General features: G+C 42.0%; 1 protein-coding gene across 5 annotated transcripts in view; it reads right to left on the reverse strand.

Moving 5' to 3' along the window:
- Window positions 1-25,588, reverse strand: part of NBEA (neurobeachin) — a 990,744-nt gene that overhangs the window by 186,864 nt on the left and 778,292 nt on the right. For all 5 annotated transcript variants that reach the window (XM_059684425.1, XM_059684424.1, XM_059684423.1 and 2 more), the window contains 2 exons: window positions 2,305-2,422; window positions 1,881-1,983 (listed from right to left, as the gene is read on the reverse strand). In XM_059684425.1, coding sequence (XP_059540408.1) covers window positions 1,881-1,983; window positions 2,305-2,422 — 221 coding nt within the window. The remainder of the gene's footprint in view (window positions 1-1,880; window positions 1,984-2,304; window positions 2,423-25,588) is intronic.

Raw genomic sequence — 25,588 nt, forward strand, 5'->3', positions numbered from 1 at the left:
TTTTCTTTGCATTAACCATGCTTTGATATAACTCACTTTGCATTTGTTCAACTAAGATGTTGAAAAAATTTCAATGACTTGGAATTACTCAGGCTAAGGATATTCAAAATTTATATTTTGATTCAAAATTAGCTTTCACCCTAATTGTAGATACTCATCAATCTGTTTCCCAGTGTTCAGTTCTGAGGGTTAAAACTGTATAACACTGTTTGCCGAAACTGGTTTGGCTCAGTGGATAGAGCATCAACTTGCGGACTGAAGGGTCCCAGGTACGATTCCAGTCAAGGGCATGTACCTTGGTTGCGGGCACATCCCCAGTAAGAGATGTGCAGGAGGCAGCTGATCGATGTTTCTAACTCTCTATCTCTCTCCCTTCCTCTCTGTAAAAAATCAATACAATATATTAAAAAAACAACTGTATAACACTGTTCAAAACTGATAAACATTAGATGTCAGTGTTTTTATTCTGTGACAGTGTGTTATTGCAGAGAAATTATTTTTTGTTACTGTTTAATCCTTAAATATTTTTATTATTTCATTTTCTTTTTTCCAGTTTCCTTGGGTTATAGTGTCTCTGTTACTGGTTTCTAAAAGTTTGTTTGTGACTAAAAATGTTAACCATTTCTTTCACATTGCAAATAAAATGCCCTGTTTTTTGTTATTAGTTTACTGTGGTGTTTTACTTTTTGGTTGTACCAAAGTTGTGTGTTAAATATAATCATGTACTGTTAAATACATACATACATACATACATACATACATACATACATACATACATACCTGGATGAAAAATTTAGGAAATGGTTAAACTAAACCATAATTAATGACTATAAATCTCAATAAATGCTAGGAGTTTTATTACTTTAATGAAGAAACATTTATGAGAATAAATTATATGTTATTACATTACAATTACAAACATCATGAGGCTTTTGGTATGTTTCCTGTAAGATCACCAAGCAAAATGTCTTAATTATATACTAGCTATTATATTCAATCAATTTTTTACTTCCTCCTCTATATGTTATATAAAATTATGCCTTAACTATCCTGTCATTCTTAAAATAGTTGTTTTCATAACCTCTTTCCCTACAAATAACCTGCAAAAAAAGAAAATCCCTTGGTTCTCAACTAATTATCTTAATATATAAAAACCCTGGGTCTGTCACAACTGGAGACTAGACCAACCGGAAGTCAGTCCTGCAGTCAGTGCTGGGTTGCCATGGTGACCCAGCAGTGACTGCTGCAGCTGCAGGCACAGTGACCCAGCATTGACTGCTGAGGGGCCTGCGAATCAGGCCCGGAGAGAGGCCTGAAGAGAGAAGCAGGGTCTGATCCATAGCCTGTGTGGCAGCTGTTGATCAGCACTTGCCTTTCTCTTTCTCTCCGGGCTGGTCCAGCAGCTGTGCCTCCATTTCTCTCAGGGCCTCCACCAGGACTGCTAATCAGCCCGCCATTCTGATCAGGCTCCATTGATAGTCCCAGAGATGCTGAACCAAATTGGCTGGTAGAGGAGGGCAGTTGGGGGCAAGATCAGGCCTGCAGGGGAGGGCAGTTGGGGGTGAGATCAGGCCAGCAGGGGAGGGCAGTTAGGGGTGATCAGGCAGGCAGAGGCAGTTAGGGATGATCAGGCAGGCAGACAGGTGAGCAGTTATGAGCCAGCATTCCATGATTATGAGAAGGTATGGACATCCCCCAAGGGGTCCCCGATTGGAGAGGGTGAAGGCTGGGCTGAGGGAATGCCCCCTCCATGCAATAATTTCATGCACTGGGCCACTAGTAATAATCATAATGGTATAACCCTATATATATTTCTGTCTTATTAAAAATGAAGTATGTTTTATAAAACCCATAGATAATGTATAACATGATATAATTACCTGGCTTGTGGCAAACCATAGCTGGTTCCTACTCCAACCCGAGGCAAGCTATAGACAACTTTTTTTACTGTTGCTTGATCAGGGAAATTAAACATAACCGAGGCTGTGGAAAGAAGTAAAATCATGATTTAGAAAAGTACAGGAGAGCAAACCATTAATTTCAGAAATCATTTTCAAGAGCTTATCACCATTTATTTGTAAAGGTAATGTATCTTCTTGGAAATCACCTTTCTGTATAACTTTCTCTATGATAAATCTAGGATTAATATTTCCAAAAATATTAATTTCTTAGTATTATTATTTTAGGGAGGGTATAACAGAGAGAAATACAGCAGGGAAAAAAGAAGAGACAGAATTACACCATGCAAATAAATAGCATTAAAATATGAGCATGTTTTCTTTGAAAATATTTAAGGAGACTTACTTCGGTTTGCCATAAATACTTCCAAAGCAGTGTTTTGTAGAAGATAACGTCTTGAGAATACAGCTCGTATCTCACTGAACATCCATTTTCCATGAAGTCCCTCAGTGTATGCAAGGACCTAAAATAAATAGTTTAAAAGGAAGTTTCCATCAGTAAAATATGTGTCTAAAACTTAGTCTGACAATATCTTAGGCAGTGCTATATAAAAGTCAGTAATTAGGGAACATCTTCCTAAATTCATTATATATCATTTAATTCTATATATTTGCAAAATTCTACCTTTCTTAATTATCTTAATTGGCTCATTGGGAAATGAAGAAGCAAAAAAGTTGTATATTCAATATGACCCTCTGACTTAAAACAGAAAATGTATTTTAACTTTTTGATCTTGTATACAATTAGTTGGGCAAGGTGACCCAACTAATTATGTCAATAACTGTTGGTTCTTTTGCAATATCTTCTTTCCTCCTCATTCCTTGCTTAACAAAAGCCTAGTTATGCCTGAGGTGTCCATGTATTCAACCTCAGGTGATGGATCATGATTGATCTAAGCTGGAGGACAGGAAATATTTTTGGTAATAGGCCAAATAGTAAATATTTTCAGGCCTTATGGTATGATTACTCAACTTTGCCACTGTACCATGAAAGCAGTCACAGACAATATATACTAATAAAAGGGATATATGCTAATTAGACTGGACGTCTTCTGGATTACCTTCTGGACATCCTTCCAAACAAAGCCATGGTGGTGGGGCCGAAGCAGAGGCAGTTAGGGGCAATCAGGCTAGCAGGCAAGAGCAGTTAGGGGGATCAGGCCAGCAGGGGAGAGCAGTTAGGGGGGGTAAGGCCAGCAGGGGAGAGCAGTTAGGGATCAGGTCAGCAGGGGAGAGCAGTTAGGGGAATCAGAAAGGCAGGGGAGAGCAGTTAGGGGGATCAGGCTGGCAGGCAGGTGAGCGGTTAGGAGCCAGTGGTCCCGGATTGCAAGAGGGATGTCCGACTGCCAGTTTGGGCCCGTTCCTGCAGGGGTCAGACATCCCCCGAGGGGTCCCAAATAGGAGAGGGTGCAGGCCAGGCTGAGGGACCGCCCACCCCTGTGTACAAATTTCATGCACCGGGCCTCTAGTCTATAATAATAAAAGTGTAATATACTAATTAGATGGATATCCTTCCAGATGACTTTCCAGATGAAGCTGGGGCTATGAGGGAAGCCTGGGTCCCAGGTGCCAGAGGGAAGCCTGTGCCGGCAACCAGGGGAAGGAAGACCTACTCTTGCACGAATTTTGTGCATTGGGCCTCTAGTGTGTAAATAAATGATCAGGGCTGTGCTCCATTAAAACTTTAAAAAACAACAACAACAACTTTATTTATAACAACAGGAGGGCCTGAATTGGTCCCAAGGCCAGAATGTGGTTAACCTATGGTCTCTGGCAATCATGACAAAGCTATTTCTTGCTTTCCTCAATTCCCTTACAACTAGTGGTAAGGATATTTGACCCAGCACTGGCTAATGAGAATAAAACCAAAGTCAGATGAGGATGTTTCAGAGAAGCTGATAAAACGAGTCATATATAGCTGTTACACTCTTGTCCCCTTCTTGCTTAAAAGGAGATGTGATGGTGGAAACTGCAGCAGCATTGCATAACCATGAGAGGAAGGCCAAGGGAATTGTGTTGAAGTTTGGCCCCTAACATTGAGCTACTGAAACAATCTCAGCAACGATCCATATATGTGGACATCTTGATACATGATGCAGGTAAATTCATATTTGGTAAAGCCACTGCTAGTCAAATCTGCAACACACACATTCCTTTCTGATACACTAATGTACATTACAATACATTTGCATTGGTTTACTCTGTATAATCTATTAACTTATATTTCTTTAGTGAAAATGGAAACTAGTCATTGAATTTTATGTACATGATATAGATTAAGCTTTGAAAACAAGTTATGAAGTTCCTGTGTACATTTCCTTTCTCTAGGAATTATGTGGGTGTTCTGTGTGTGTGTGTGTGTGTGTGTTTACACATACATAAAATATATGATCTATTAGTCTTTTATACTTTTTGAAAATTCCACTTTAACTCCTTAATTCAGTTTTTGTCTTTCCCTAGACACTGGAAGGTTTTTGGAGGCAGTCAGACATTTAAATCCTGGAAGATTTTGGAACCTATCAGACTCCTATTTAAATCATGGCTCTGCTTTTTTCTAGCTATAAGGCTTTTCAGAATTATTTAACTCCATCTGATTTTTGATATCTGAAGAAGTGATAAAAATATCTGTAACTGGTTAGTTTAAGTGGAGACAATTAATGTAAAGTGAATGGCCTTGGCTACTATTTAAGTTCTATTCATATGTTTATATGTCATTATTGTCGAATATGAAGTGACAAATGTTTTTTTTTCAGTTTCTAAATACAAAACTTTTTATACATTTCACAAAATAATAATAGTGATCTGTCACAATTTATATTAATAAATTCTTAGTTGAGTGCAATGGTTTCCAGATTTGAATTTCATAAACTAGTATAATTTTTTTAAGTGGAAAGAATACTAATATAAGATGGTTTTTTTGCTAAGTAGGAAAAATTCTAAGACAAATAAAACAGCCACAACAACAAAAACTATCTTTCACTATGACCACTATTTCACTAAAAAAAAATATATATATTAAAACCACTTAAAAACACAGATACTAAAATGATTATAATCTCAGAAAAAAGGAAGAGATGTTTTCGTATGAAAGCTGTGTTACCACCCTTATACTGAAACCAGTATGCCAGGAGAATAAACACACACACACACACACACACACACACTCATATTTTACTTATTTTTCCTTTTGAGAAACATGATATAATAAATATTTGATCAATTATTCCTTTCCATTAAGCACATTATCATTCATTTTACTCATAGTGGGCAGGTAGCTCATAAACACATAGACGTTAGTTTGACTCCTTAACTACTCCATGTCTTACCAACAATGCCAGTTATCAATTTATTGCTTTCCAGCACCAAATTTACACTTAATTGCTTGTTCTATGAAAATGAATCTGTGCCCCTTGTTTTTCCTTTGCTTGCTGGCACAATGTTAAGCTTTGTCAGGAAAGGACACTGAACAGACAATGCAGGAGGAAGGGTTTTCTTCCTGGTTTTGGTGTGCTCATTCAGCACGTTCCTGCAAAATGTGGGCCTGCAGTGTATGGTTGCAAACAGTACCCAGTAACTAGTTTCCTCCAGAATTCCCCCTACTCCAGCCAGTTTTGTAGCAGAGTGTCTGCGGTGAGAAGCCTCCCAGGAACAGCTTCACCAACTCCCGAGAGAGGAGACATTTAGAAAGTCCTGGTGGACAGAACTCCCCCAACAAGGCACCAGAATGACTTCTCCATCATTCAGTGAGCTACAGCCATGCCCTCCACAACAAGGACCTCTTCCCTGGGTTCAGTGTCAGCTCTACGGGTAGTGGCTGCTCCTTATATAATTTGCTCCAAACACATATATGTTTAGAGTTCTTTTTCTTACTAACCATTCCCTTGTTACTCCAGTTTCCTGTTATAATTTATTATAGCTATTTATATTATACATTCCCTGTTCAAATTGCTAAATGGTTTCTCTCTCCTGATTGGATCTGGACAGGTAACACAAACTTTTCTATCAGTTCTCCTACCACCACTTTCTTTTTCTTTTTCTTTTTTAATTTGTATTGAATATATTGGGGCAACATTGGGTTAATAAAATTATATAGGTTTGTTAGGGGCAAAAGTAGAATATTGGGAACTAGCTATAGTATCGGGAAATATTAATCATGCTCTGTTAACCATGATTGTCTTATTCTGGTTAAAGAAAGTATGTTCTAACCTGGCTGGGAGTTGTAAGCCCCCTGGGAGTCAACCTTGGACCTGGGAGTCAACCTTGGAATAAAGAACATTCTCATTCAAGAACTACCTATTATTATGGAAAGATTAACAACCTTGTTGCCCAAACAATGGAGTCCCACCCGAGTGTGCATAGCTTACTTCCCCATGTAATCTTTATCCTACCCTATATAAGCAGCTGGCTTAAGGGGGTTTGCAGAGAGATTTTTGTGGATGACCTGCTGCTCTTTCATACTGTCAGCTCAACACTGTCTCTGCTGAATTGACTCAAGTAGTGACAGGCAGCCCTGACCCATTGGTTATCCAGTTTCAGTTTCATGTATACAATTCTATAATATATCATCTGTATATTGCATTGTGTGTTCATCACCCCAAGTCAAGTCTCCTTCCATCATCATTTATCCCCACTTAATCCTATTATACCATCCCCAACCCCCTTTCCCTCCCATAATCACTATATTGTTGTCTGTGTCTGAGATTTTTTGTTTGTTTGCTTTTTCCTTAATTCCTTCACCTTTTTCACCCAGTCCCCCAACCCTCTCCCCTCTGACAGATGTCAGTCAGTTCTCTGTATATATGAGTCTGCTTCTATTTTGTTTGATAGTTTATTTTGTTCATTATATTCCACTTACAAGTGAAATCATATGGTTCTTATCTTTCTATGGATGACTTATTTCACTTAGCATAATAATCTCCAGGTCCATCCATGCTGTTTCAAAAGGTAAGATTTCCTTCTTTTTGTTACTGACCAGTAGTATTCCATCGTGTGAATGTACCACAGCATTTTAATCCACTCATCTACTGATGGACACTTGAGAAGCTTTGAAATCTTGGCTATCTATAATAATAAAAGTGTAATATGCTAATTAGACTAGACACCCTTCTGGGGCTGCAAGGGAAGCCAGGGTCCTGGGTGCCAGAGGGAAGCCAGTGCCTGCAGCTGGGGGAAGGGAGGCCTACTCTTTCACAAATTTCATGCATCGGGCCTCTAGTTGTAAATAATGAGAGGTGCAATGAACATAGGGGTGCATATATTCCTTCAAATTAGTGTTCAGGATTTTTTGGTATCTTTCCAGAAGTGAAATTGCTGGGCCATAAAGCAGTTCCATTTCTAGTTTTTTGAGGAACTTCTATACTATTTTCCATAGTGTCTGCACCAATCTGTATTCTTACCAAATGGTTGGAGAGGGTTCCTTTTTCTCCACAACCTCACCCACACTTGTTGTGTTTGTTGATTTATTGATGGTAGCCATTCTGACAGGTGTGAAGTGAGATCTCATTGTGGTTTTAATTTGCATATCTCTGATGATTAGTGACTTGGAGCATCTTTTCATATGCCTATTGGCCATCTGTATGTCCTCTTTGAAGAAGTGTTCATTCAGATCCTTTGCCCATTTTTTAACTGGATTGTTTGGGGGGGGTTGATGTTAAATTGTATAAGTTACTTATAAAATTTGGATACTAGCGCCTTATCGAATATATCATTGGCCAATATGTTCTGCCATTTAGTGGGCTGTATTTTCATTTTGCTGGTTTCCTTTGCTGTGCAAAACCTTTTCAGTTTGATGTAGTCCCATTTGTATATGTTTTCTTTTGTTTCCCTTGCCCTCTACCACCACTTTCCTAGCTTCAAGTTGGGACCACACTAGTCCTCAGGGGCCCTCAGGAGCAAGATAAAATGATACTGAGATAATCAGAGGAACTCAGTAGACCTTGGAGGCTAAGAGAGGGAATAAAATTAAAATTAAATTATTTTGCTAGTAGCTAGTAAACAGTGCAGGGAAGCGAATACCAAAAGATAGATCCAAAGGTCAGAAGTTATTTTGAACAAGGGTAGCATCATCTGAATAAGCATATATCCTTTACCAAAAGACCATGGAAAGGACAATTATATTTATAAAACCTCTTATAACTTGATTTAAAAATGTGCTTAATTATTTTACCGTCATCCATGTTTTAATGAAGTTTTGAAATCATTAAAAAGGGCTGGTAATGGACAATGTTCTGAGCTGGTCATAATTGCCTGCCAGGAAACCCAGTAGAGCCTGGAGTCCTCTTCTTTCATTTTTTATTTTTTCACAGCATGTCCCCTCCTGCTTTCCCTTTTTCTTGTTTATTTTGAGATTGATTATAGAATTAAACTCTCTTAAAATATTTTTATTAATTTTTTTATAGCCACTCCTGTGAGTTTGCCTTTCCTGGCATCCAATGAAGAGTTACAATGTACTAACCTTCACTGTCTCTTCTATTATATCATTTTTGTTTTCACTCTGTGCATGGCACTTATTTATTTTCTTTGTTTTTTGTCTGTCGCATCCCTGTGACATGAAAATTGCAAGAGAACAGGATGCTCATCTATCTTATTTACTGTTCAATGCACAATGCATAAAATATTGCCTGGCACATGTGTGCTCCATATACATTTGTTGGTTGAATAAATCACTAAGAGAAACTGACAGAGATAATACATATAGGGAAGATGACAAGATACCATACAAAGTGTGTTTATATATTTCTGACTCCTTTGCTGAACTGGAAAACACTTCCAATTTGGCTTTCAAACTTCTCATGTTTATATCCTTATGGTGGAGTCCATTTAAGATTTAATGAAGACTTAAAAAGCAATCTAAATAGCAGAAATGGTTTCTCTTCTTTAGTAGTTTAATTGGAATCCTTGAGAATCTCAAGATGGGGTTATACCTGAGAGACCCTGTGCTGCAGAAAATGGTTCCTTCACTGTAGAGGAGCCAATAAAAGGTCCTTAGGGTATGACATGGCATTTTGACTTTATAGATTTACTAGACGCCTAGTGCATGAATTCATGCACCGGTGGGGTCCCTTGGCCTGGCGTGCGGGATGGGGCTGAAACTGGCTCTCCGACATCCCCCAAGGGGTCCTGGATTGCAAGAGGGCTGGGGAGGGATGAGGTGGGTTGGCCAGCTGGGGAAGGACCACGGGAGGGCTCCAGGGCATGTCTGGCCCGTCTTGCTCAGTCCCAATCGACCAGACCTCAGCAGCAAACTAACCTACCAGTTGGAGCGTCTGCCTCCTGGTAGTCACTGCACATCATAGCGAGCAGTTGAGCAGCCTTAACATATCATTAGCATATTATGCTTTGATTAGTTGAACGGACTACCAGACACTTAGCATATTAGGCTTTTATTATATAGGATGCCTCTCACATAAGAAACTGTATACAAAGGTATGTCAAAAATATCAGTTGGCACTCTTCTTGACCATCAATTCTATTTCTGGGAAGTAATTTAAAACCTTTTATTAGTGAAATTAACACAGGCTGGTAAATAAAATGTAACAAATGATGAACTATTGAGATAAAACACTAACATTCAAGTAAGTTTTGTAATTTCCATGGATGTGTTTGGACTCTGCCCAAGTCTCCTTTCCTCTCTGGTGTTCATGGGCAATGAGAAAGCTTGGACACTCAGAGGGAGGGTCCCCTGGTGAGATTTCACCAACTCTCTGTGGCAGCATGTGGAGGGTAAAGTTGAGGTTTTGAGACTGAAGTCAGAGTAACCAGTTAAGATACTACTTCAGGCAAGTAATGAAGAGTTTTATCAATTTCTACATATTTCAGAAATGTAAAGGAATATCATTTTATAGTTGATTGCTGAGTTCATGGCACATTTCTATAAAAATCTGGGCATTAAGCCCAGGTCTGAAATTTGACCTGGTACTATAATGCTGTCTGTATTGTATTTATAGCTTTAATAGTTACATAATGTTCTATAAGTTTCAGGACCTTTTATAATAACTCTTTAAATTTTTCATTCTAGTCCAGGATGTTTTTCTAAATTATGGAAGTACTTTCATCTATACTTGAGGTTTTGTGATTTTTCCTTTAAGTTGACCTTCCCATATCATCTGGTTTGTGCCTGCCTGCTTCTACAAATTATGTAATATACCATGAAATCTGACAAATGCTAATTACCCATTCAGTTTCATGTTATGAAAAATGAATAAAGGTAATTTTTATTATATCACATAGGTCATAAACAAGAATATTAAAACATCTTGATTCCAAATATTATGGAACTTTGTGATTTTTCTTAAGTGACAGCTGAATTATTTTTAACTCACTGTTTAGTATCCAAATAAAGTGAAGGGAGAAAGAGTTCATACTAGTCTTATACCCTGAGGTCTGCCCTTCTCACATAGGAGCTGAAGCACACAGGAAGCAATAGAAAACAAATGTAACAGAGATCCCTTATAAACCACTTTGCCTAAATGTGTGTGCTTAACACATATTATTTGATGATATTGTTGAAAAAATAAGGTTGCTGTGCACTCATGTGTATCAGACATGTATATGTTGTTAGAAACATGAATATGGCTGTCAGATCAGTTACATCTTTTCTTCCTTTTAAAGCAGCTAATATTGTACAATGTAAAAAGTACTTGTTTAGGCCCTGACCAGGTAGCTCAGTTGGTTAGAGCATCATCTCACTACACCAAGGTGCAGGTTTGATCTCTGGTCAGGGCATGTATAAGAATCAACCAATGAATGCATAAATAAGTGGAACAAGAAATCAGTGGGGGTTTTTTTTTCTGCTTCTCTCTCTCTCTCTCTCTCTCTCTCTCTCTCTCTCTCTCTCTCTCTCTCTCCCCCCCCCATTCCTCACTTTCTCAAACAAAAAAAAATACTTATTTTTTAAAAATATGGTTTTATTGATTTTAGAGAAAGGGAGAGCGAGAGAGAGTTAGAAACATCGATGAGAGGGTTCATCGTCAATAAGTTGCTTCCCCCATACCCTCTCCTGGATATCGAGCCCTCAACCCAGGCACGTTACCCTGACCAGAAATCAAATGGTGACCTATTGGTGCATGGGTCCACCATGCTCAACCACTGAGCAACAATGGCCAAGCTTAAATACTTGTTTAGTGATAGCTTGGTGATCTTAAATCATCTACAGCCTTTCTCAACCTGTGGGACGCAACCCCTTTGGCGGTCTAACGACCCTTTCACATGGTCCCCTAAGACCATCCTACATATCAGATATTTACATTATGATTCATAACAGTAGCAACATTCCAATTATGAAGTAGCAACGAAAATAATTTTATGGTTGGGTCACAACATGAGGAACTCTATTTAAAGGGCCAGAAGGTTGAGAACCACTAACACATGTATTAAAACAAATACTACAAATAATTTTTTCTTTGACTATGAAAAATATAAATTTGTTTTGTTATATTTTATGTTAAGAATTAATGAAAATGCTTCAGAGGCTAGAATAGAAATGCCCTGTTTAATGTACATTAGGTCATCAAATCTAACAGACAATTGCAGCTTCAACAATTTAATTAAGAGGTTTTCTAGTAAAATGTAAAGTTATAAGACTCCATTCCTTTTATAATTCTGTATAAATTATCAAAAATTTTGGATATAACAAATATATTTAAGATAGGATAGTTAAAAAGTAATTTCATGTTTACCTTCATACATGAGCTTCCATGCTCTTTTTCCAATCTGCCAGCTGAATGAAGAGGATTCTAAGTCCCAGAAAGAAAGCCAGACCATAAGATGAAAGAAGCTTGGGTTCTAGAATGACCATGTGGAAGACGTTCTCTGACAGATACATTTTGTGGTACATGGGTAAGGATGTGGGGAGCAGCAAGATGTGTGGAACTGCCTCCTCATAGTTCTCACAACATCTTGGTGATGCTATTTCCTCACCAAAGGAATAGAGGAGTATAAGATATACAAAATCATTTGAAGATTATGGAAAAACTGAAGTAACAACACAATGCACTAGCCTCTTCTAAATTGGCAATACAATAACTTTCTAAGTAAGGTATGCATAATTTAACAGAGTAAGTTTCCAGACTCTCAGCTTCTTAAAATCTATCTGCTTGAGCATGAGCCTGTGAGGGAAGTATAATTTCTATTTCCAAACTCCCTTTTCACATTGGCTTTCTCCAGTTTAAAAAAAAAAAAAGGAGGAGGAGGAGGGGCTCTCTCAGGTGTATTGCCTGGGGTATAAGATCTGCTGAGGGGGTGGAAGCCTCAAATAAGAAAGAATTCAAAATACTGATGGAGGTGTTAAAAGGTGAAGAGGTATGGGGGAAACTTACACTGAAGAAAGAAACTGAAGAAGATACAAATAAATGGAAGAATATACATGTTCATGGTTTAGGAAGAATTAACACCATTAAAATGTCCATATGACCAAAGCAATCTACAGATTCAACTCAATTCCTACCAAGATACCAATAGCATATTTCACAGAACTAGAACAAATATTCCAAAATGTATATGGAACCACAAAAGACACTGAATAGCAACAACAATCTTGAAAAAGAAGAACAAAGTTGGAGGAATCATACTACCTGATATCAAATTACTATGGCAAGGCCATAGTAATCAAAACAGCATGGTACTATCATAAAAACAAATATATAAACCACTGGAACAGAATAGAGAACTCAGAAAGAAACACACATCTTTATATAGTCAATTAATATTTGATAGAAAAAATAATTTTTTTAAAGTGTATATCCTCAATGACTGAATTAAAAAAAAAAATCCTTGTGCAAGTCACATGTTCTCAATTCCTTACTTTTAAGAGTTGAAGTTGGATCTAATTTGGTTGTCAGGTGAGAGATAATTAAAAATTATTTTTGATAATAGATCATTAGGTTATTTTAAGCATGCAACTTAGAAGTGGTGCCAAAAATTATAACATTGCTATAATAAAACTTCAATATCTTTCTATTTATTTATGTGAACAATATTTTTTCATCACATCTACAAAAAAGGAAAATTGGGAGGAGCTTTAATATTGTCCTAATCTAATCTAATAAAAGAGAAACGTGGTAATTGGTGTACGACTACTACCCTCCCCATTGGCTAATCAGGGAGATATGCAAATTAACTGCCAGCCAAAATGGCGGCCAGCAGCCAGGCAGCTTGAAACTAACATGAGGCTTGCTTGCTTCAGTGACGGAGGACTCCAACGTTCCCCGCCTGCCTTGCAGGTCTCTGAGCCTGCAGTTTCAAACATTGTAACAAATATAGATGCTAAACAAAACCCCAGAAACCAGCTTTCAGTGAGTGGGGATCTCAGAGCTGGAGTCAGAGCTGGAGTTATACATTGTTTTGATTACCTACTTTTAGCAGCGGAGGCCTAAGAGCTGGAGCCTCAGAGCTAAAGCTGGCCCAGAATTAAAAAAGAAAAGAAAAAAGGAGCGGTTGGGAGCTTCCGTCACCCGCCAGCCTGAAAACAGCCCTCAGCCCCTCACTCAGACTGGCCAGGCACCCCAGTGGGGACCCCCACCCTGAAGGGTGTGTGACCAGTTGCAAACAGCCCTCAGCCCCTCACCCAGGCTGGCCAGGCACCCCAGTGGGGACCCCCACCCTGAAGGGTGTGTAACCAGCTGCAAACAGCCATCATCCCCTCACCCAGGCTGGCCAGGCACCCCAGTGGGGACCCCAGCCCTGAAGGGTGTGTGACCAGCTGCAAACAGCTCTCAGCCCCTCACCCAGGCTGGCCAGGCACCCCAGTGGGGACCCCAGCCCTGAAGGGTGTGTGACCAGCTGCAAAAAGCCATCATCCCCTCACCCACGCTGGCCAAGCACCCCAGTGGGGACCCCTACCCTGAATGGTGTGTGACCAGCTGCAAACAGCCATCATCCCCTCACCCAGGCTGGCCAGGCACCCCAGTGGGGACCCCCACCCTGATCCAGGACACCCTTCAGGGCAAACCAGCCAGCCCCACCCATGCACCAGGCCTCTACCCTATATAGTAAAAGGGTAATATGCCTCCCAGCACCGGGATCAGCGGAGCCGAGAGGCCTCCCGGCACCGGGATCAGCGTGACAGGGCGCAGCGCCCAAACCCCCTGATCGTCCTGCGGCTCTGTGTGTGACAGGGGGTGGGGCCACAACCCCCCTATCCGCCCTGCTCTGTTTGTGACAGGGGAAGGCGCCCCAACCTCCTGATCAGCCCTGCTCTGTGCCTGATACAGGGGAGCTCCCCAAACTCTGATCGCCCTGTGGCTCTGTGTGTGACAGGGTGCGGCGCCCACCCCACCCCCACGGGCCCTGCTCTGTGTGTGACAGGGTAGAGCCATAACCTCCCCATCGGCCCTGCCCTGAGTGTGACAGTGGCGGCGCCCCAACCCCCTGATCGGCCCTGCTCTGTGGGTGATAGAGGGAGGTGCCACAACCCCCACCCCTCCCACGGGCCCTGCTCTGTGTGTGATGGGGTAGAGCCATAACCTCCCCATCGGCCCTGCCCTGAGTGTGAGAGTGCTGGCGTCCCAACCCCCTGATCCGCCCTGCTCTGTGTGTGACAGGGGGTGGTGCCCCAACTCCCCTATCGGCCCTACTCTCTGAGTGACGGGGGGAGCTCCTCAACCCCCTGATGGGCCCTGCTCTGTGCGTGACAGGGGGCAGCGTCCCAACCCCCGGATTGGCCCTGCTCTGTGCATGAGAGGGGGTGGCGCCGCAACCTCCCCATCGACCCTGCCTTGAGTGTGACAGGGGGCAGTGCCCCAACCCCCCAATCGGCCCTACCCTGAGCATGACTGAGGGTGGCATCGCAACCTCCCGATCCGCCCTGCTCTGTGCATGACAGGGGGCGGCACCCCAACTCCCCAGTCGGCCCTGCTCTGAGCCCAACCAGGGGCTGCACCTAGGGATTGGGCCTGTCCTCTGCCACCCGGGAGCAGGCCTAAGCCAGCAGGTTGTTATCTCCCGAGGGGTCCCAGACTGCGAGAGGGCACAGGCTGGGCTGAGGGACCCCCCCTTTCCCCCCGAGTGCACAAATTTTTGTGCACCGGGCCTCTAGTAATAAATAATATTCATATGTGAACAAATTAGCATTCATCTTATTAAGAGATAAATTTTCAATAGCATTTTACTTTTTAGGTTTAATAATTATTTTTTAAAGTTCACAATATAATTATGGTGTGGTATGATTGTAAGCTAATAATATTTATAATAATAATTGGCTCCAGATTTAAATTTTTAAAACTTTCTTTAGTGTTTATATATTTTTTGCCTATTTGTATAATACAGTGATCAATATAATACTTTTAAGCATAAAATATTTTTATATTAGAAACATTTTGGGGAGAAAACCAAATGGAAACGAGTTGAAAGAGAGAAAGGACTTTTTATATTATAAAATGTCTATTCAAATAAATAGATTATTTGTGTATTTTAAAATAGGTGATGATAGTTTCCCTTTCTAATAGTCCATTATTGGTGTCCCAAAATGCAATTGATTTCTGGATATTTATTTTGTATCCTGTTACTTTAGTGAATTCATTTATCAGAAAAAATATTCCATTAATAATCGCTTTAAAAAAGAATAAAATACCTAGGAAAAAATTTAACTATGTATGTAAAAGACCTGTATTCAGAAAATTATAAGACACTGAAGAAACTGAAGAAGATATAAATAAGTGGAAGCATATAGTATGTTTATGGGTAGGAAGAATTAACATCATTAAAATGTCCATACAACCCAAAGCAATCTACAGATTCAACTCAATTTCTATCAAGATACCAATGGCATATTTCACAGAACTAGAACAATTATTCCAAAAATGTATATGGAAACACAAAAGACCCTGAATAGCAGCAGCGATCTTGAGAAAGAAGAACAAAGTTGAGGAATCAAGCTACCTGTGATATCAGGTAGCATGCTACCATAGTAACCATGCTACCATAGTAAATCATGCTACCATAATAATCAAAGCAGCATGGTACAGGCATAAAAACAGACATATAGATCGCTGGAACAGAATAGAGAGCCCAGAAAGAAACCCACATCTTTATAGTCAATTAATATTTGACAAAGGAGGCAAAAAACATACAATGGGCTAAAGACAGTCTAAGTCTATTCAATAAATTATGTTGGGAATATTGAAAAGATACATTAAAAAATGAAACTAGACTAGCAACTTACACCAAACACACAAGAATAGACTCAAAATGAATTAAAGACTTAAATGTTAGACTCTAAACCATAAAAATCCTGGGGGGGAAAAACCCTCAGACATTTATCATAGTAATATTTTTCTGATATATCCCTTTGGGCAAAGGAAACAAAAGAAAAAACAAGCAAATAAACGGGACAACATCAAACTAAAAAGCTTTTGCACAGCAAAGGAAAACATCAACAAAATGAAATAACAACTCACTGAATGGGAGAACATATTTGCCAATGATATATCTGACAAGAAGTTAATATCCAAAATTTATAAAGAACTTATACAACTCAACACCAAAAAAAACCCCAACAATCCAGTTATGTATAAAAAGTACATATACTAGTTATGGTACATAGTATGTATTTAGTCACAAGGTGCATTTTATATTTAGCTTTGAAATGCTAATCATCTTGAACACTTTTCAGCTCTCACATGTGCCATGATCTGTTACGGTTCCATGCTCTTGCACATGGTATTTCTTCCACCTGGCAGATCTTTCCCTATTTTGTTCTTTTGATTAAGTACTATTAATGACTAAGTTAGAAGAGCCTGCTATTCCTGTATCTACCTACAGCACTTACCAAAACATCATAAGTGACGGTTTACTCATGGCATCTCTTGCTAACCTATAAACTCACTGAGGGCAAGAATTCTCAATATATCTCAGCATTTGTTATACTTAGCAGAGAGCCTAACACATCGCAGTAATGTTACAGTAGTAATTCCTTAAGATACCTTTTTTTAATAAATGAATGGGACTATATGAAATTAAAAAGCTTCTGCACAGCAAAATAAACCAATAACAGAACAAAAAGGCAACCAACCTAATGAGAGATAATATTTGCAAACAAAAGCTCTGACAAGGGGTTAATATCCAAAATATATAAGGAACTTATACAATTCAACACAAAACAAATAATCCAATTTTAAAACTTTTAGTTTTGGAGTTCATATAGGTTTGTTTGTCTTTGGATATGTAAATAGCTGGTTGCTAAATTTGATATGATTTCTCCTGCTGGCTGTTTCTAAATCCTTAGGATATGTTGTGATGGATTAGAGTTTGTGAAATTAATTGTCATATATGTACTTGTTGCATTTTGGATGTTCCTAATTTGATAATTTAAAACAATTCCATTTAAGGTATCTGTTTGCAGGTCAGAAAATGAGAAAATGTAATTGTGTAATACTCTGAAATGTAAAAAAATAAACTATAAATAAAATCAACTAAATTAAAAAAAATGGGCAGAGAACCTGAACAAACATCTCTCTCAAGAACACATAAATAGCCAACAAATATATGAAAAGATGTTCAACCTCACTAGCTATTAGTGAAATGAGAATAAAAACTACAATGTACCTATTATAATGGCTATTATTAACAAGACAAGTAATAACAAGTATTGGCGAAGTTGTGGAGAAAAAGGAACCCTCATTCACTGCCAGTGGGAATGGAACAGACACTATGGAAAACAGTCTGGTAGTTCCTCAAAACACTAAGGAAAGAGCTACCATACAACCCAGCAATCCCTTCTCTGGGTATCAACCCAAAGAACTCAAAAACATATACTTGCAAAGGTATATGTACCCCTATGTTCATTACAGCGTTATTCATGGTGGCCAAGACATGGAGACAACTAAAGTGTCCTTTGATAAAGGATTGGATAAAGAAGATGCGGTACATATATGCAATGGAATACTACTCAGTCATAAGAAAAGACAAAATACTGCCATTTGTGACAACATGGATGGACCTTGAGAATGCTACACTAAATAAGTCAGTCAGAAAAAGCTAAGAACAATATGACTTCACTCATGTGGAATATAAAGCTGAAACTCATAGACACAGATGACAGTAGGATGCTGACCAGACGGAAGGAGGTAGGAAAGATAAAGGAGGCCAAATATATGGTGACAGACGATGGTTTGACTTTGGGTGGTAGATACACAATGCAATATACAGAGTATGTATCATAGAAATGCACATTTGAAATATTGTTACTGCAATAAATTTTAAAAAAATGCCTTTATTGATCTATATTTAGCCATACACATGTGTAGCAAAATTATTAATTTACTAGAGGCCTGATGCACAAAATTTGTGCAAGAGTAGACCTTCCTTCCCCGGGCTGCAGGTACCAGCTTTCCTCTGGCACTCAGGACCCGGGCTTCCCTCCGGCCACCAGCAGGCACCTGGGACCTGGGCTACCCTCACAGCCCCGGCTTCATGGGGAAGGACATCCAGTCTAATTAGCATATTATGTTTTTATTATTATAAACTAGAGGCCCGGTGCACAAAAATTTGTGCACTTGGGGGGCATCCCTCAGCCCAGCCTGCTCCCTGTAACAGTCTGGGAACCCTCACAGGATGTCCTACTGATGTCCCTGTGGGGAGCAGGCCTAAGCTGCAGTTTGGCCACCCTCTGTGGAAGGCAACTGGCTGATCAGGTATATAGATACTTTCTGAAGGCAGCACAGACTCCTTCCTTATTTCTTTCTTGTGTGGTTGGAGAATAGGGGACTAAAAGGTGGAGACAGAACTGTGGCTGGACCTGGGGCTCTTATAGGCAGCAGAAAGAAGGAGAGGGCTTGGGAAAGTCTAGACATGGTTTTCTTCAATTGTCCTCCCTTCCTCCGGGCCCCTCGCTCTGTTCTTTCCTTGTCGTGGTGGACGCTTGGGCCTCAGACTGACAGGAGCCCAGCGACGGTGGAGTTCAGCCACCTCACTTCTCAGCTGAACATACAACCGCCTCACAATCCAAGTGGAGCTGTTTCAAGTGGCTAAAGTGCTGGCAATTCATGCCTCCTGGCCTTTCCCCTCTCGGGTTTCCTCCTTGGGTCAGTTGCAAACTTCACGGAGACACCGAAGCAACTGTGCCCTAGTAGTTCTGCACTGACCCCTGCCCAGGCCTGGCTGGGCACTCTTCCTTGAGGTGTCTGGGTCCACAGTCTGAGCTCAGGGAGGTCACCCAGAGCCCATTTCCCTGGACAGGTGGGGCAGGGGGGCTAGCTTGAAGAGCTGGAGGAAGATGGAAGAGTAAGAGTTGGTATGAACCAGTGCCTGCTTATCCAGACTTCCTAAGCTCCCCACCTGGCCCAGGCTGGGCCCCTTCCCCACACCAGGAGGATCCCAGCTGAGGTCCCCTCCCTGCACCCAGCGCGCTCTCCTCCCTGTTCTACCACGGGGGGAAGGGAACAGCTCACCTGCTCTGGACCCTGCCAACCTGGCAGGCTGAGGCACAGTCAGTGCAGCCTAGGGTGCTGGTGGCTGCGAGCGTTCTCCCCCTCCCTGAAGCATGGGGCGGGGTTCAGCAGCTCACAGCTGCCACTGGGCACCATGCATGGAGACACTGCTCTCCACTGAGCCACCGTCTGCCCGGGACCTGTGGGGGTTGGGGTGGCCTCGGGCTCCCACTGGCCCCACTGAAGCCAGACTCAGCTTGGCCAGCCACCCCCGCCACCCGGGGGTGCACATGCCCCACGGGCCTCATCGCCCTCATGAATCGTCGTGGTCCAGCCGTCCCATCCCAGGAAGTGGCCACCCCAATCGCCATGGCTCACTCCCTGGTGCAGTTGGGCCTGCCCAGCAAGCATGTAGGCAGGAGCTGGGCCTCTGAGGGGAAGGAGTAGGGATGCTGCAGGCCAGGGCAGAAGTGGGGAACTTGGTGGTGTAAACAGAGCCCCCCCCCAACGTTGTGCCAGCCCCTCGCTCTGCATTCCCGAACCCTTGGGTGCCCCTTCCCAGCACTGTGCTCTCAGGCCTGGGGTGGGGGTGAGGGACCTGGAGCTGCAGCCTGAAGGCAGCCCTCACTGGCTTGGAATCACAGCGGTCAATCAGGGAGGGATGCCACATGCCAAATTTCGTCTCTCTCTCTCTTTCTCTCTCTCTCTCTCTCTCTCTCTCTCAGAGGGCCCCGTGTCCCCAGCAAGCAGGCGGGGGCTCAGGGGAAGGCAAGTGATGCCAATCGCCTCACCTGAGCCCCCGCCCGCCCCTGGGTTGCACACAGGACTGGGCCCCATGTCTTCGGCGGGCGGGCGGGGGCTCAGGAGAGGCGATTGGCATTGCTTGCCTTCGCCTTCGCCTTCGCCTGAGCCCCCGCCCGCCCCCAGGTCGCACATGGGGGCCTGGATGGTGGCTCACGCTGTCCCGCCCTGCCTGCAGTATGCAAATTAGTCGCCATCTTTGTTGGCGGTTAATTTGCATATCGCTCTGATCAGCCCATGGGAGGTGTAGCGAATGTACGGTCAATTACCATGTTTGTCTATTATTAGATAGGATATGATCTATATTAATTAAAAGCAGTCATATGAAGATAGTTCAGAGTTGATTCTCAATTCATTATGTACTGAACATGAAATGTAAGGTGCCTCTACTGAAAAGTACCATTTTATCATGTTGATTATTTATGAACCCAGATCTCTGGCATGGTCACTTAAACCAGGATGGACACCTAATATAAAGTAGTTATCTCAGTGGGATAGCCACAACTAGTGAGAACCCTGTCCATCAGAGCCATGCTATCATAAATGTTGGCTGGCTGACCCCATCAGATAATGTCTCTTAACGATTTGAATGTAAGATATTTGGAGACAACTCTAACAGGAGGGTGGGAAGAAGCCAACAGACAGAGAATTCACTCACCAGAAATCCTAAGGCAGAAGGAATTCTGAAAAAGCAGAAGCCAAGGAATAAAAGAGATAGGTCTAATGGTAGATGTAACTATTTCCTTCTCCAGCCATATCTGGCATCACTTTGCTCTCTGAGTCCAGCCCCCTAGTCTTCTTTCAGTCCCTTGTGCATACCACGAGAGAAGCTCTCTTCACAACGCTCACCACAAATGTAGTTTTGTAAATGTATTGTGGATTTTATTAATGAAATTTCCCCACTCTGACCATTTTTATATCTCTATCGTTTTGCACAGTGTCCGTTACATTATAGAAACTCAATAAATAAGTTGTTGAATGATTTAAATAAAGGTCTATTTAGTCTGTAGTAGAAAAGACATAAAGACAGCATAATTGGCACTATATAATGTTAATGGATATCTATGTTTGAAGGGACAATTTTATTTTATTTTTATTTTTTTAAAGGTATCGGTCGTACGCCAATTACCATTTTTCTCTTTTATTAGTATAGGATTGATTTTTTACAGAGAGAAGGGAGAGAGATAGAGAGTTAGAAACATCGATGAGAGAGAAACATCGATCAGCTGCCTCCTGCACATCCCCCACTGGGGAAGTGCCCGCAACCCAGGTACATGCCCTTGACCAGAATCGAACCTGGGACCCTTCAGTCCGCAGGCCGATGCTCTAGCCACTGAGCCAAACCGGTTTCAGCTGAAGGGACAATTTTAAAAAGTTCAGACAAAAATTACACTTTTTCAGAAGGCTTGATGAGAATTTCCCATTTGTACTTTACTGTGCTTTCCTACTATAAACTTTGTAGTAGACATTACTGTCTACCCACTCAGAATCTATTCCTGCATCCCCTGCCCTGCACCTTCCTGAACAGAACCCTGACTGTTCAGTTGTTGACTTCTCTTCCATGCACTTCTGGGTCAGGATACACTGTATCCCATGGCCAGTCCCAGGGATATATCAGGTGTAGAAAAGCATCCCTATTCTTAAGAGCAGTGGAAGAGATGCTTTCTCCTTCCTGGACATTCCTAAGCTTATGGTGATTTGAGGGAGTATTGAAGCCACATTGCTATCAGTGTGAGAATGAGGAAAAATTAAGGATGACACAGTGGAGCCATGGCTTGTGTTGCTCAATGGTTAGAGTGTCAGCCCATGCATTGAAGGGTTGAGGATTTGATTCAGGGTCAAGGGCACATATCTGGGTTGCAAGTACAATCCCACCTGTCTGGTCCAGGCACATGCAGGAGGCAACCAGTTGATGTGTCTTTCTTGCAGAGATGTTTCTCTCTGTGTCTCTCTCCCTTCCTCCCTCCACTCTCTCTAAAAATCAATGGAAAAAATATCCTCAGGTGAAAATTAAAATAAATAAATAAATAAATAAATATCAGAGTGAAAATGGGGAATGAATCCAGGAGCAAGTGAATCAATCAACCCTGGAGACTAGTATAATTCAGAACTTACTATTTTATGATAAATACACATATACATGAATACACACATGCATACAAAGCCATTTGAGATAGGGTATGTATTATCTGCAGCTGAAAAGATTTCTGAAAAATACATAGTACAATATACAGATGATCCTATATAATAAAAGCATAATATGCAAATTGTCCCCTTGACCAGAAGTTGTTCAGGGGCCTGGGCTGGCCAGGGGAAGGGACAGAGTACCAAGTCAGCAGCCAGCAGCCACTAGGGACCCTACCAGTGCATGAATTTCATGCACTGGGCCTCTAGTGTCTCTTATAAAACTGTATACCTGAAATCTATATAATTTTATTAACCAATGTCATCCTAATTAATTCAATTAAACCAGAAAAAAATAAATAATTATTTATTAAAAACACTCTTGTTACCTGATGGACCTTCATTTCTTTGCTATTTGAAGAAAGAAAATGCGTGACTAATACACACACAGAGAATGTAATATCTGCTAAAGTTTCTGTAAACCTAAACGGTGGTAAAATATAGTCTATTAAAGTTTGTTTAAAACATGCAGACATTAAACATTTCCATATTTGTATATGTTCTAGAATAGCTTCCCTTCCTTGTCTGCCTGATAAAATTCTATGTATTAAAAGCTTACTGCTCAAAAAAAGCATTTCCTCAAAAGATATTGTTTATCAAGTATCTGGCATGCAGGTAATAGGCTCATCGAAGACAATATGAATGTGAATGATTTTTCAGATTTCAAAGACCTATTTTTCAGTGGTAATTAGCAATTGAAAGCTATCTACACTAATAAAAGACAAAGATGCTAATTGACCATACCTTCACTACGCCCCAAGCCACGCCCACCAGGCAATCAGAGCAACTATATGCAAATTAACCCAACCAAGATGGCGACCGGCAGCCACAGAGCTGGAGCAAGCAGGAGGTTTGGTTGCCCTGGTGATGGAGGAAGCCAAGCTTCCCACCTGACCTGGCTGGCTGTGGCCTCTGCTCAAGGCAACAAAGTTTCAATTATAGAAGACAAATAAATCCAAGATACGTGCTTCCAGCCAGCCTCCACTGGGAGCTTGGGTGGCTGGGGGCCTTGGCCAGCCTGCAAACAGCCATCAGCTCCTCACCCAGGATGGCCACACCCTCATGGGGTGAGGGTTCCCGCTGGGAAGCTTAGCCAGCCTGAAAACAGCCCTCAGCCCCTCACCCAGACTGGCCAGGCACCCCAACAGGACCCTCCACCCTGAAGGGGCTGTGGCCAGCCTGGAAACAGCCATCAGCCCCTCACCCAGGCTGGCCACACCCTCATGGGGTGAGGGTCCTCGCTGGGGGGCTTGGCCAGCCTACAAACTGCCATCAGACTGGCCAGGCACCCCAGCAGGACCCATCAGCCTGCAAACAGCCATCAGCCATCAGCCCCTCATCCAGGCTGGCCAGGCACCCCAGGTGTGACCCCCACTCTGAGGGGGCTGTGGACAGCCTGCAAATAGCCATCAGCCCCTCACCCAGGCTGGCCAGGCACTCCTATATAATAAAAGGGTAATATGCAAATTGACCCTAACAACAGAACGATTGGAAATGACTGGTCACTATGACACACACTGACCACCAGAGGGCAGATGCTCAATGCAGAAGCTGCCCCCTCATGGTCAGTGTGCTCCCACAGGGGGAGCTCTGCTCAGCCACAAGCCAGGCTGATGGCTGCCAGTACAGCGGTGGTGGTGGGAGCCTCTCCCGCCTCCTCAGCACCACTAAGGATGTCCAACTGCAGCTTAGGCCTGCTCCCCGCTGGCAAGTGGACATTCCCTGAGGGCTCCCGGGCTTCCAGAGGGATGTCTGACTGAAAGCTTAGGCCCAATACCCCAGGGAGCGGGCCTAAGCCAGCAGGTGGTAATCCCCCGAGGGGTCCCAGACTGCGAGAGGGCACAGGCCAGGCTGAGTGCACAAATTTTGTGCACCAGGCCTCTGGTTTTCATATAATATGAGTTCAGAGTTTTTAAAGTGTATTTTCACTTGAAAACTTGAGTACCCCTGGGCCTCAGGGTTCACGAGAATTTTGTTCTTCTTCCTCTTAAAGCTAGATCTCCTCTAGAATAACTGTCTCCCAAAGAGCAGCTCTACTATGAAACTCAAGTTCTTCATGTAGGACTTCAAGAAGTCCTTCAGATTGAGTCTTATATTAATGTGCATTTGCCCACCACAGTGTAAGTGCTACCTTGGCACATTTCCTCATCCTACCAGTATGTCCCGAGAAGTATGTCCTCTATTAACAGTTAGTTTTATGGACTCTGATAGTTTTTATATATCTGTAAGCCATGCTGGAGTAGAAAGAACTTGGACTTTAGAGGATGACAGAGAGCCTAAAGTCTGAATCAACCACTTCCAGCTGTGTTACTTGGGGGACATTCCGTAGCATAACAGAGATACAGTTTCCACTTACATGAAATGAGAATGATCATATCCTCTTTGCAGAGTTGTTGTATGAAGTAAAATAACATATAGAGTGTCTAGGGGAAGAGGCTGGTTTGGCAGGAAGGCATTGCTACATAAATGTGTTGAGTAAATGAACTCACAATCCTTCCTTTTCCCACCAGGACCTTAGGGAAACTCTCAATTAGGAGTGATAAGGGCAGTCCCTCCTGTGGTCTCAGCCCAGATCCTTTTCCAATGACCATTGTTTTCTGACCCAAACTCTGCTTTGGGATCTCACATAGGTTTCACTAAATCTGGGTATTTCCCAGAATCTATTCTTATATACCACTTACTAGATGGCTTTGAAAGTTCTGTCTGCTATGTTTGAAGTTTAATTTAAAACAATTCTTGCCCTACTGGTTTGGCTCAGTTGGTACAGTGTCGGCCTGCGGACTGAAAGGTCCTAGGTTTGATTCTGGTCAAGGGCATGTACCTTGGTTGCGGGCATATCCCCAGTAGGGGGTGTGCAGGAAGCAGCTAATTGATGTTTCTCTCATCGATGTTTCTAACTCTCTATCCCTCTCCCTTCCTCTCTGTAAAAAATCAATAAAATATATTTAAAAAAATAAAATAAAACAATTCTTGCCCTAGCCCATTTGGCTCAGTGGATAGAGCATGGGCCTGTGGACTGAAGGGCCCCAGGTTCGATTCTGATCAAAGGCACATGCCTGGGTTGCAGGCTCAATCCCTAGTGGGGGATGTGCAGGGAGGCGGCCAGTCAATGATTCTCTCTCTCTCTCTCTCTCTCTCTCTCTCTCTCCCTATCTCTCTCCTTCTCTCTCCCTCTCTCTCCCTCCCTCCCTCCCTCCCACCCTTCTTTTCCCTTCCTCTCTGAAATCAATAGAAAGATTTTTTTTAAAAAGTCTCACTGCTTCAGTTAGAGACAATTCATAT

The sequence above is a fragment of the Myotis daubentonii genome, chromosome 2, assembly GCF_963259705.1.
Source record: "Myotis daubentonii chromosome 2, mMyoDau2.1, whole genome shotgun sequence".
In the NCBI taxonomy this organism is placed as follows: domain Eukaryota; kingdom Metazoa; phylum Chordata; class Mammalia; order Chiroptera; family Vespertilionidae; genus Myotis; species Myotis daubentonii.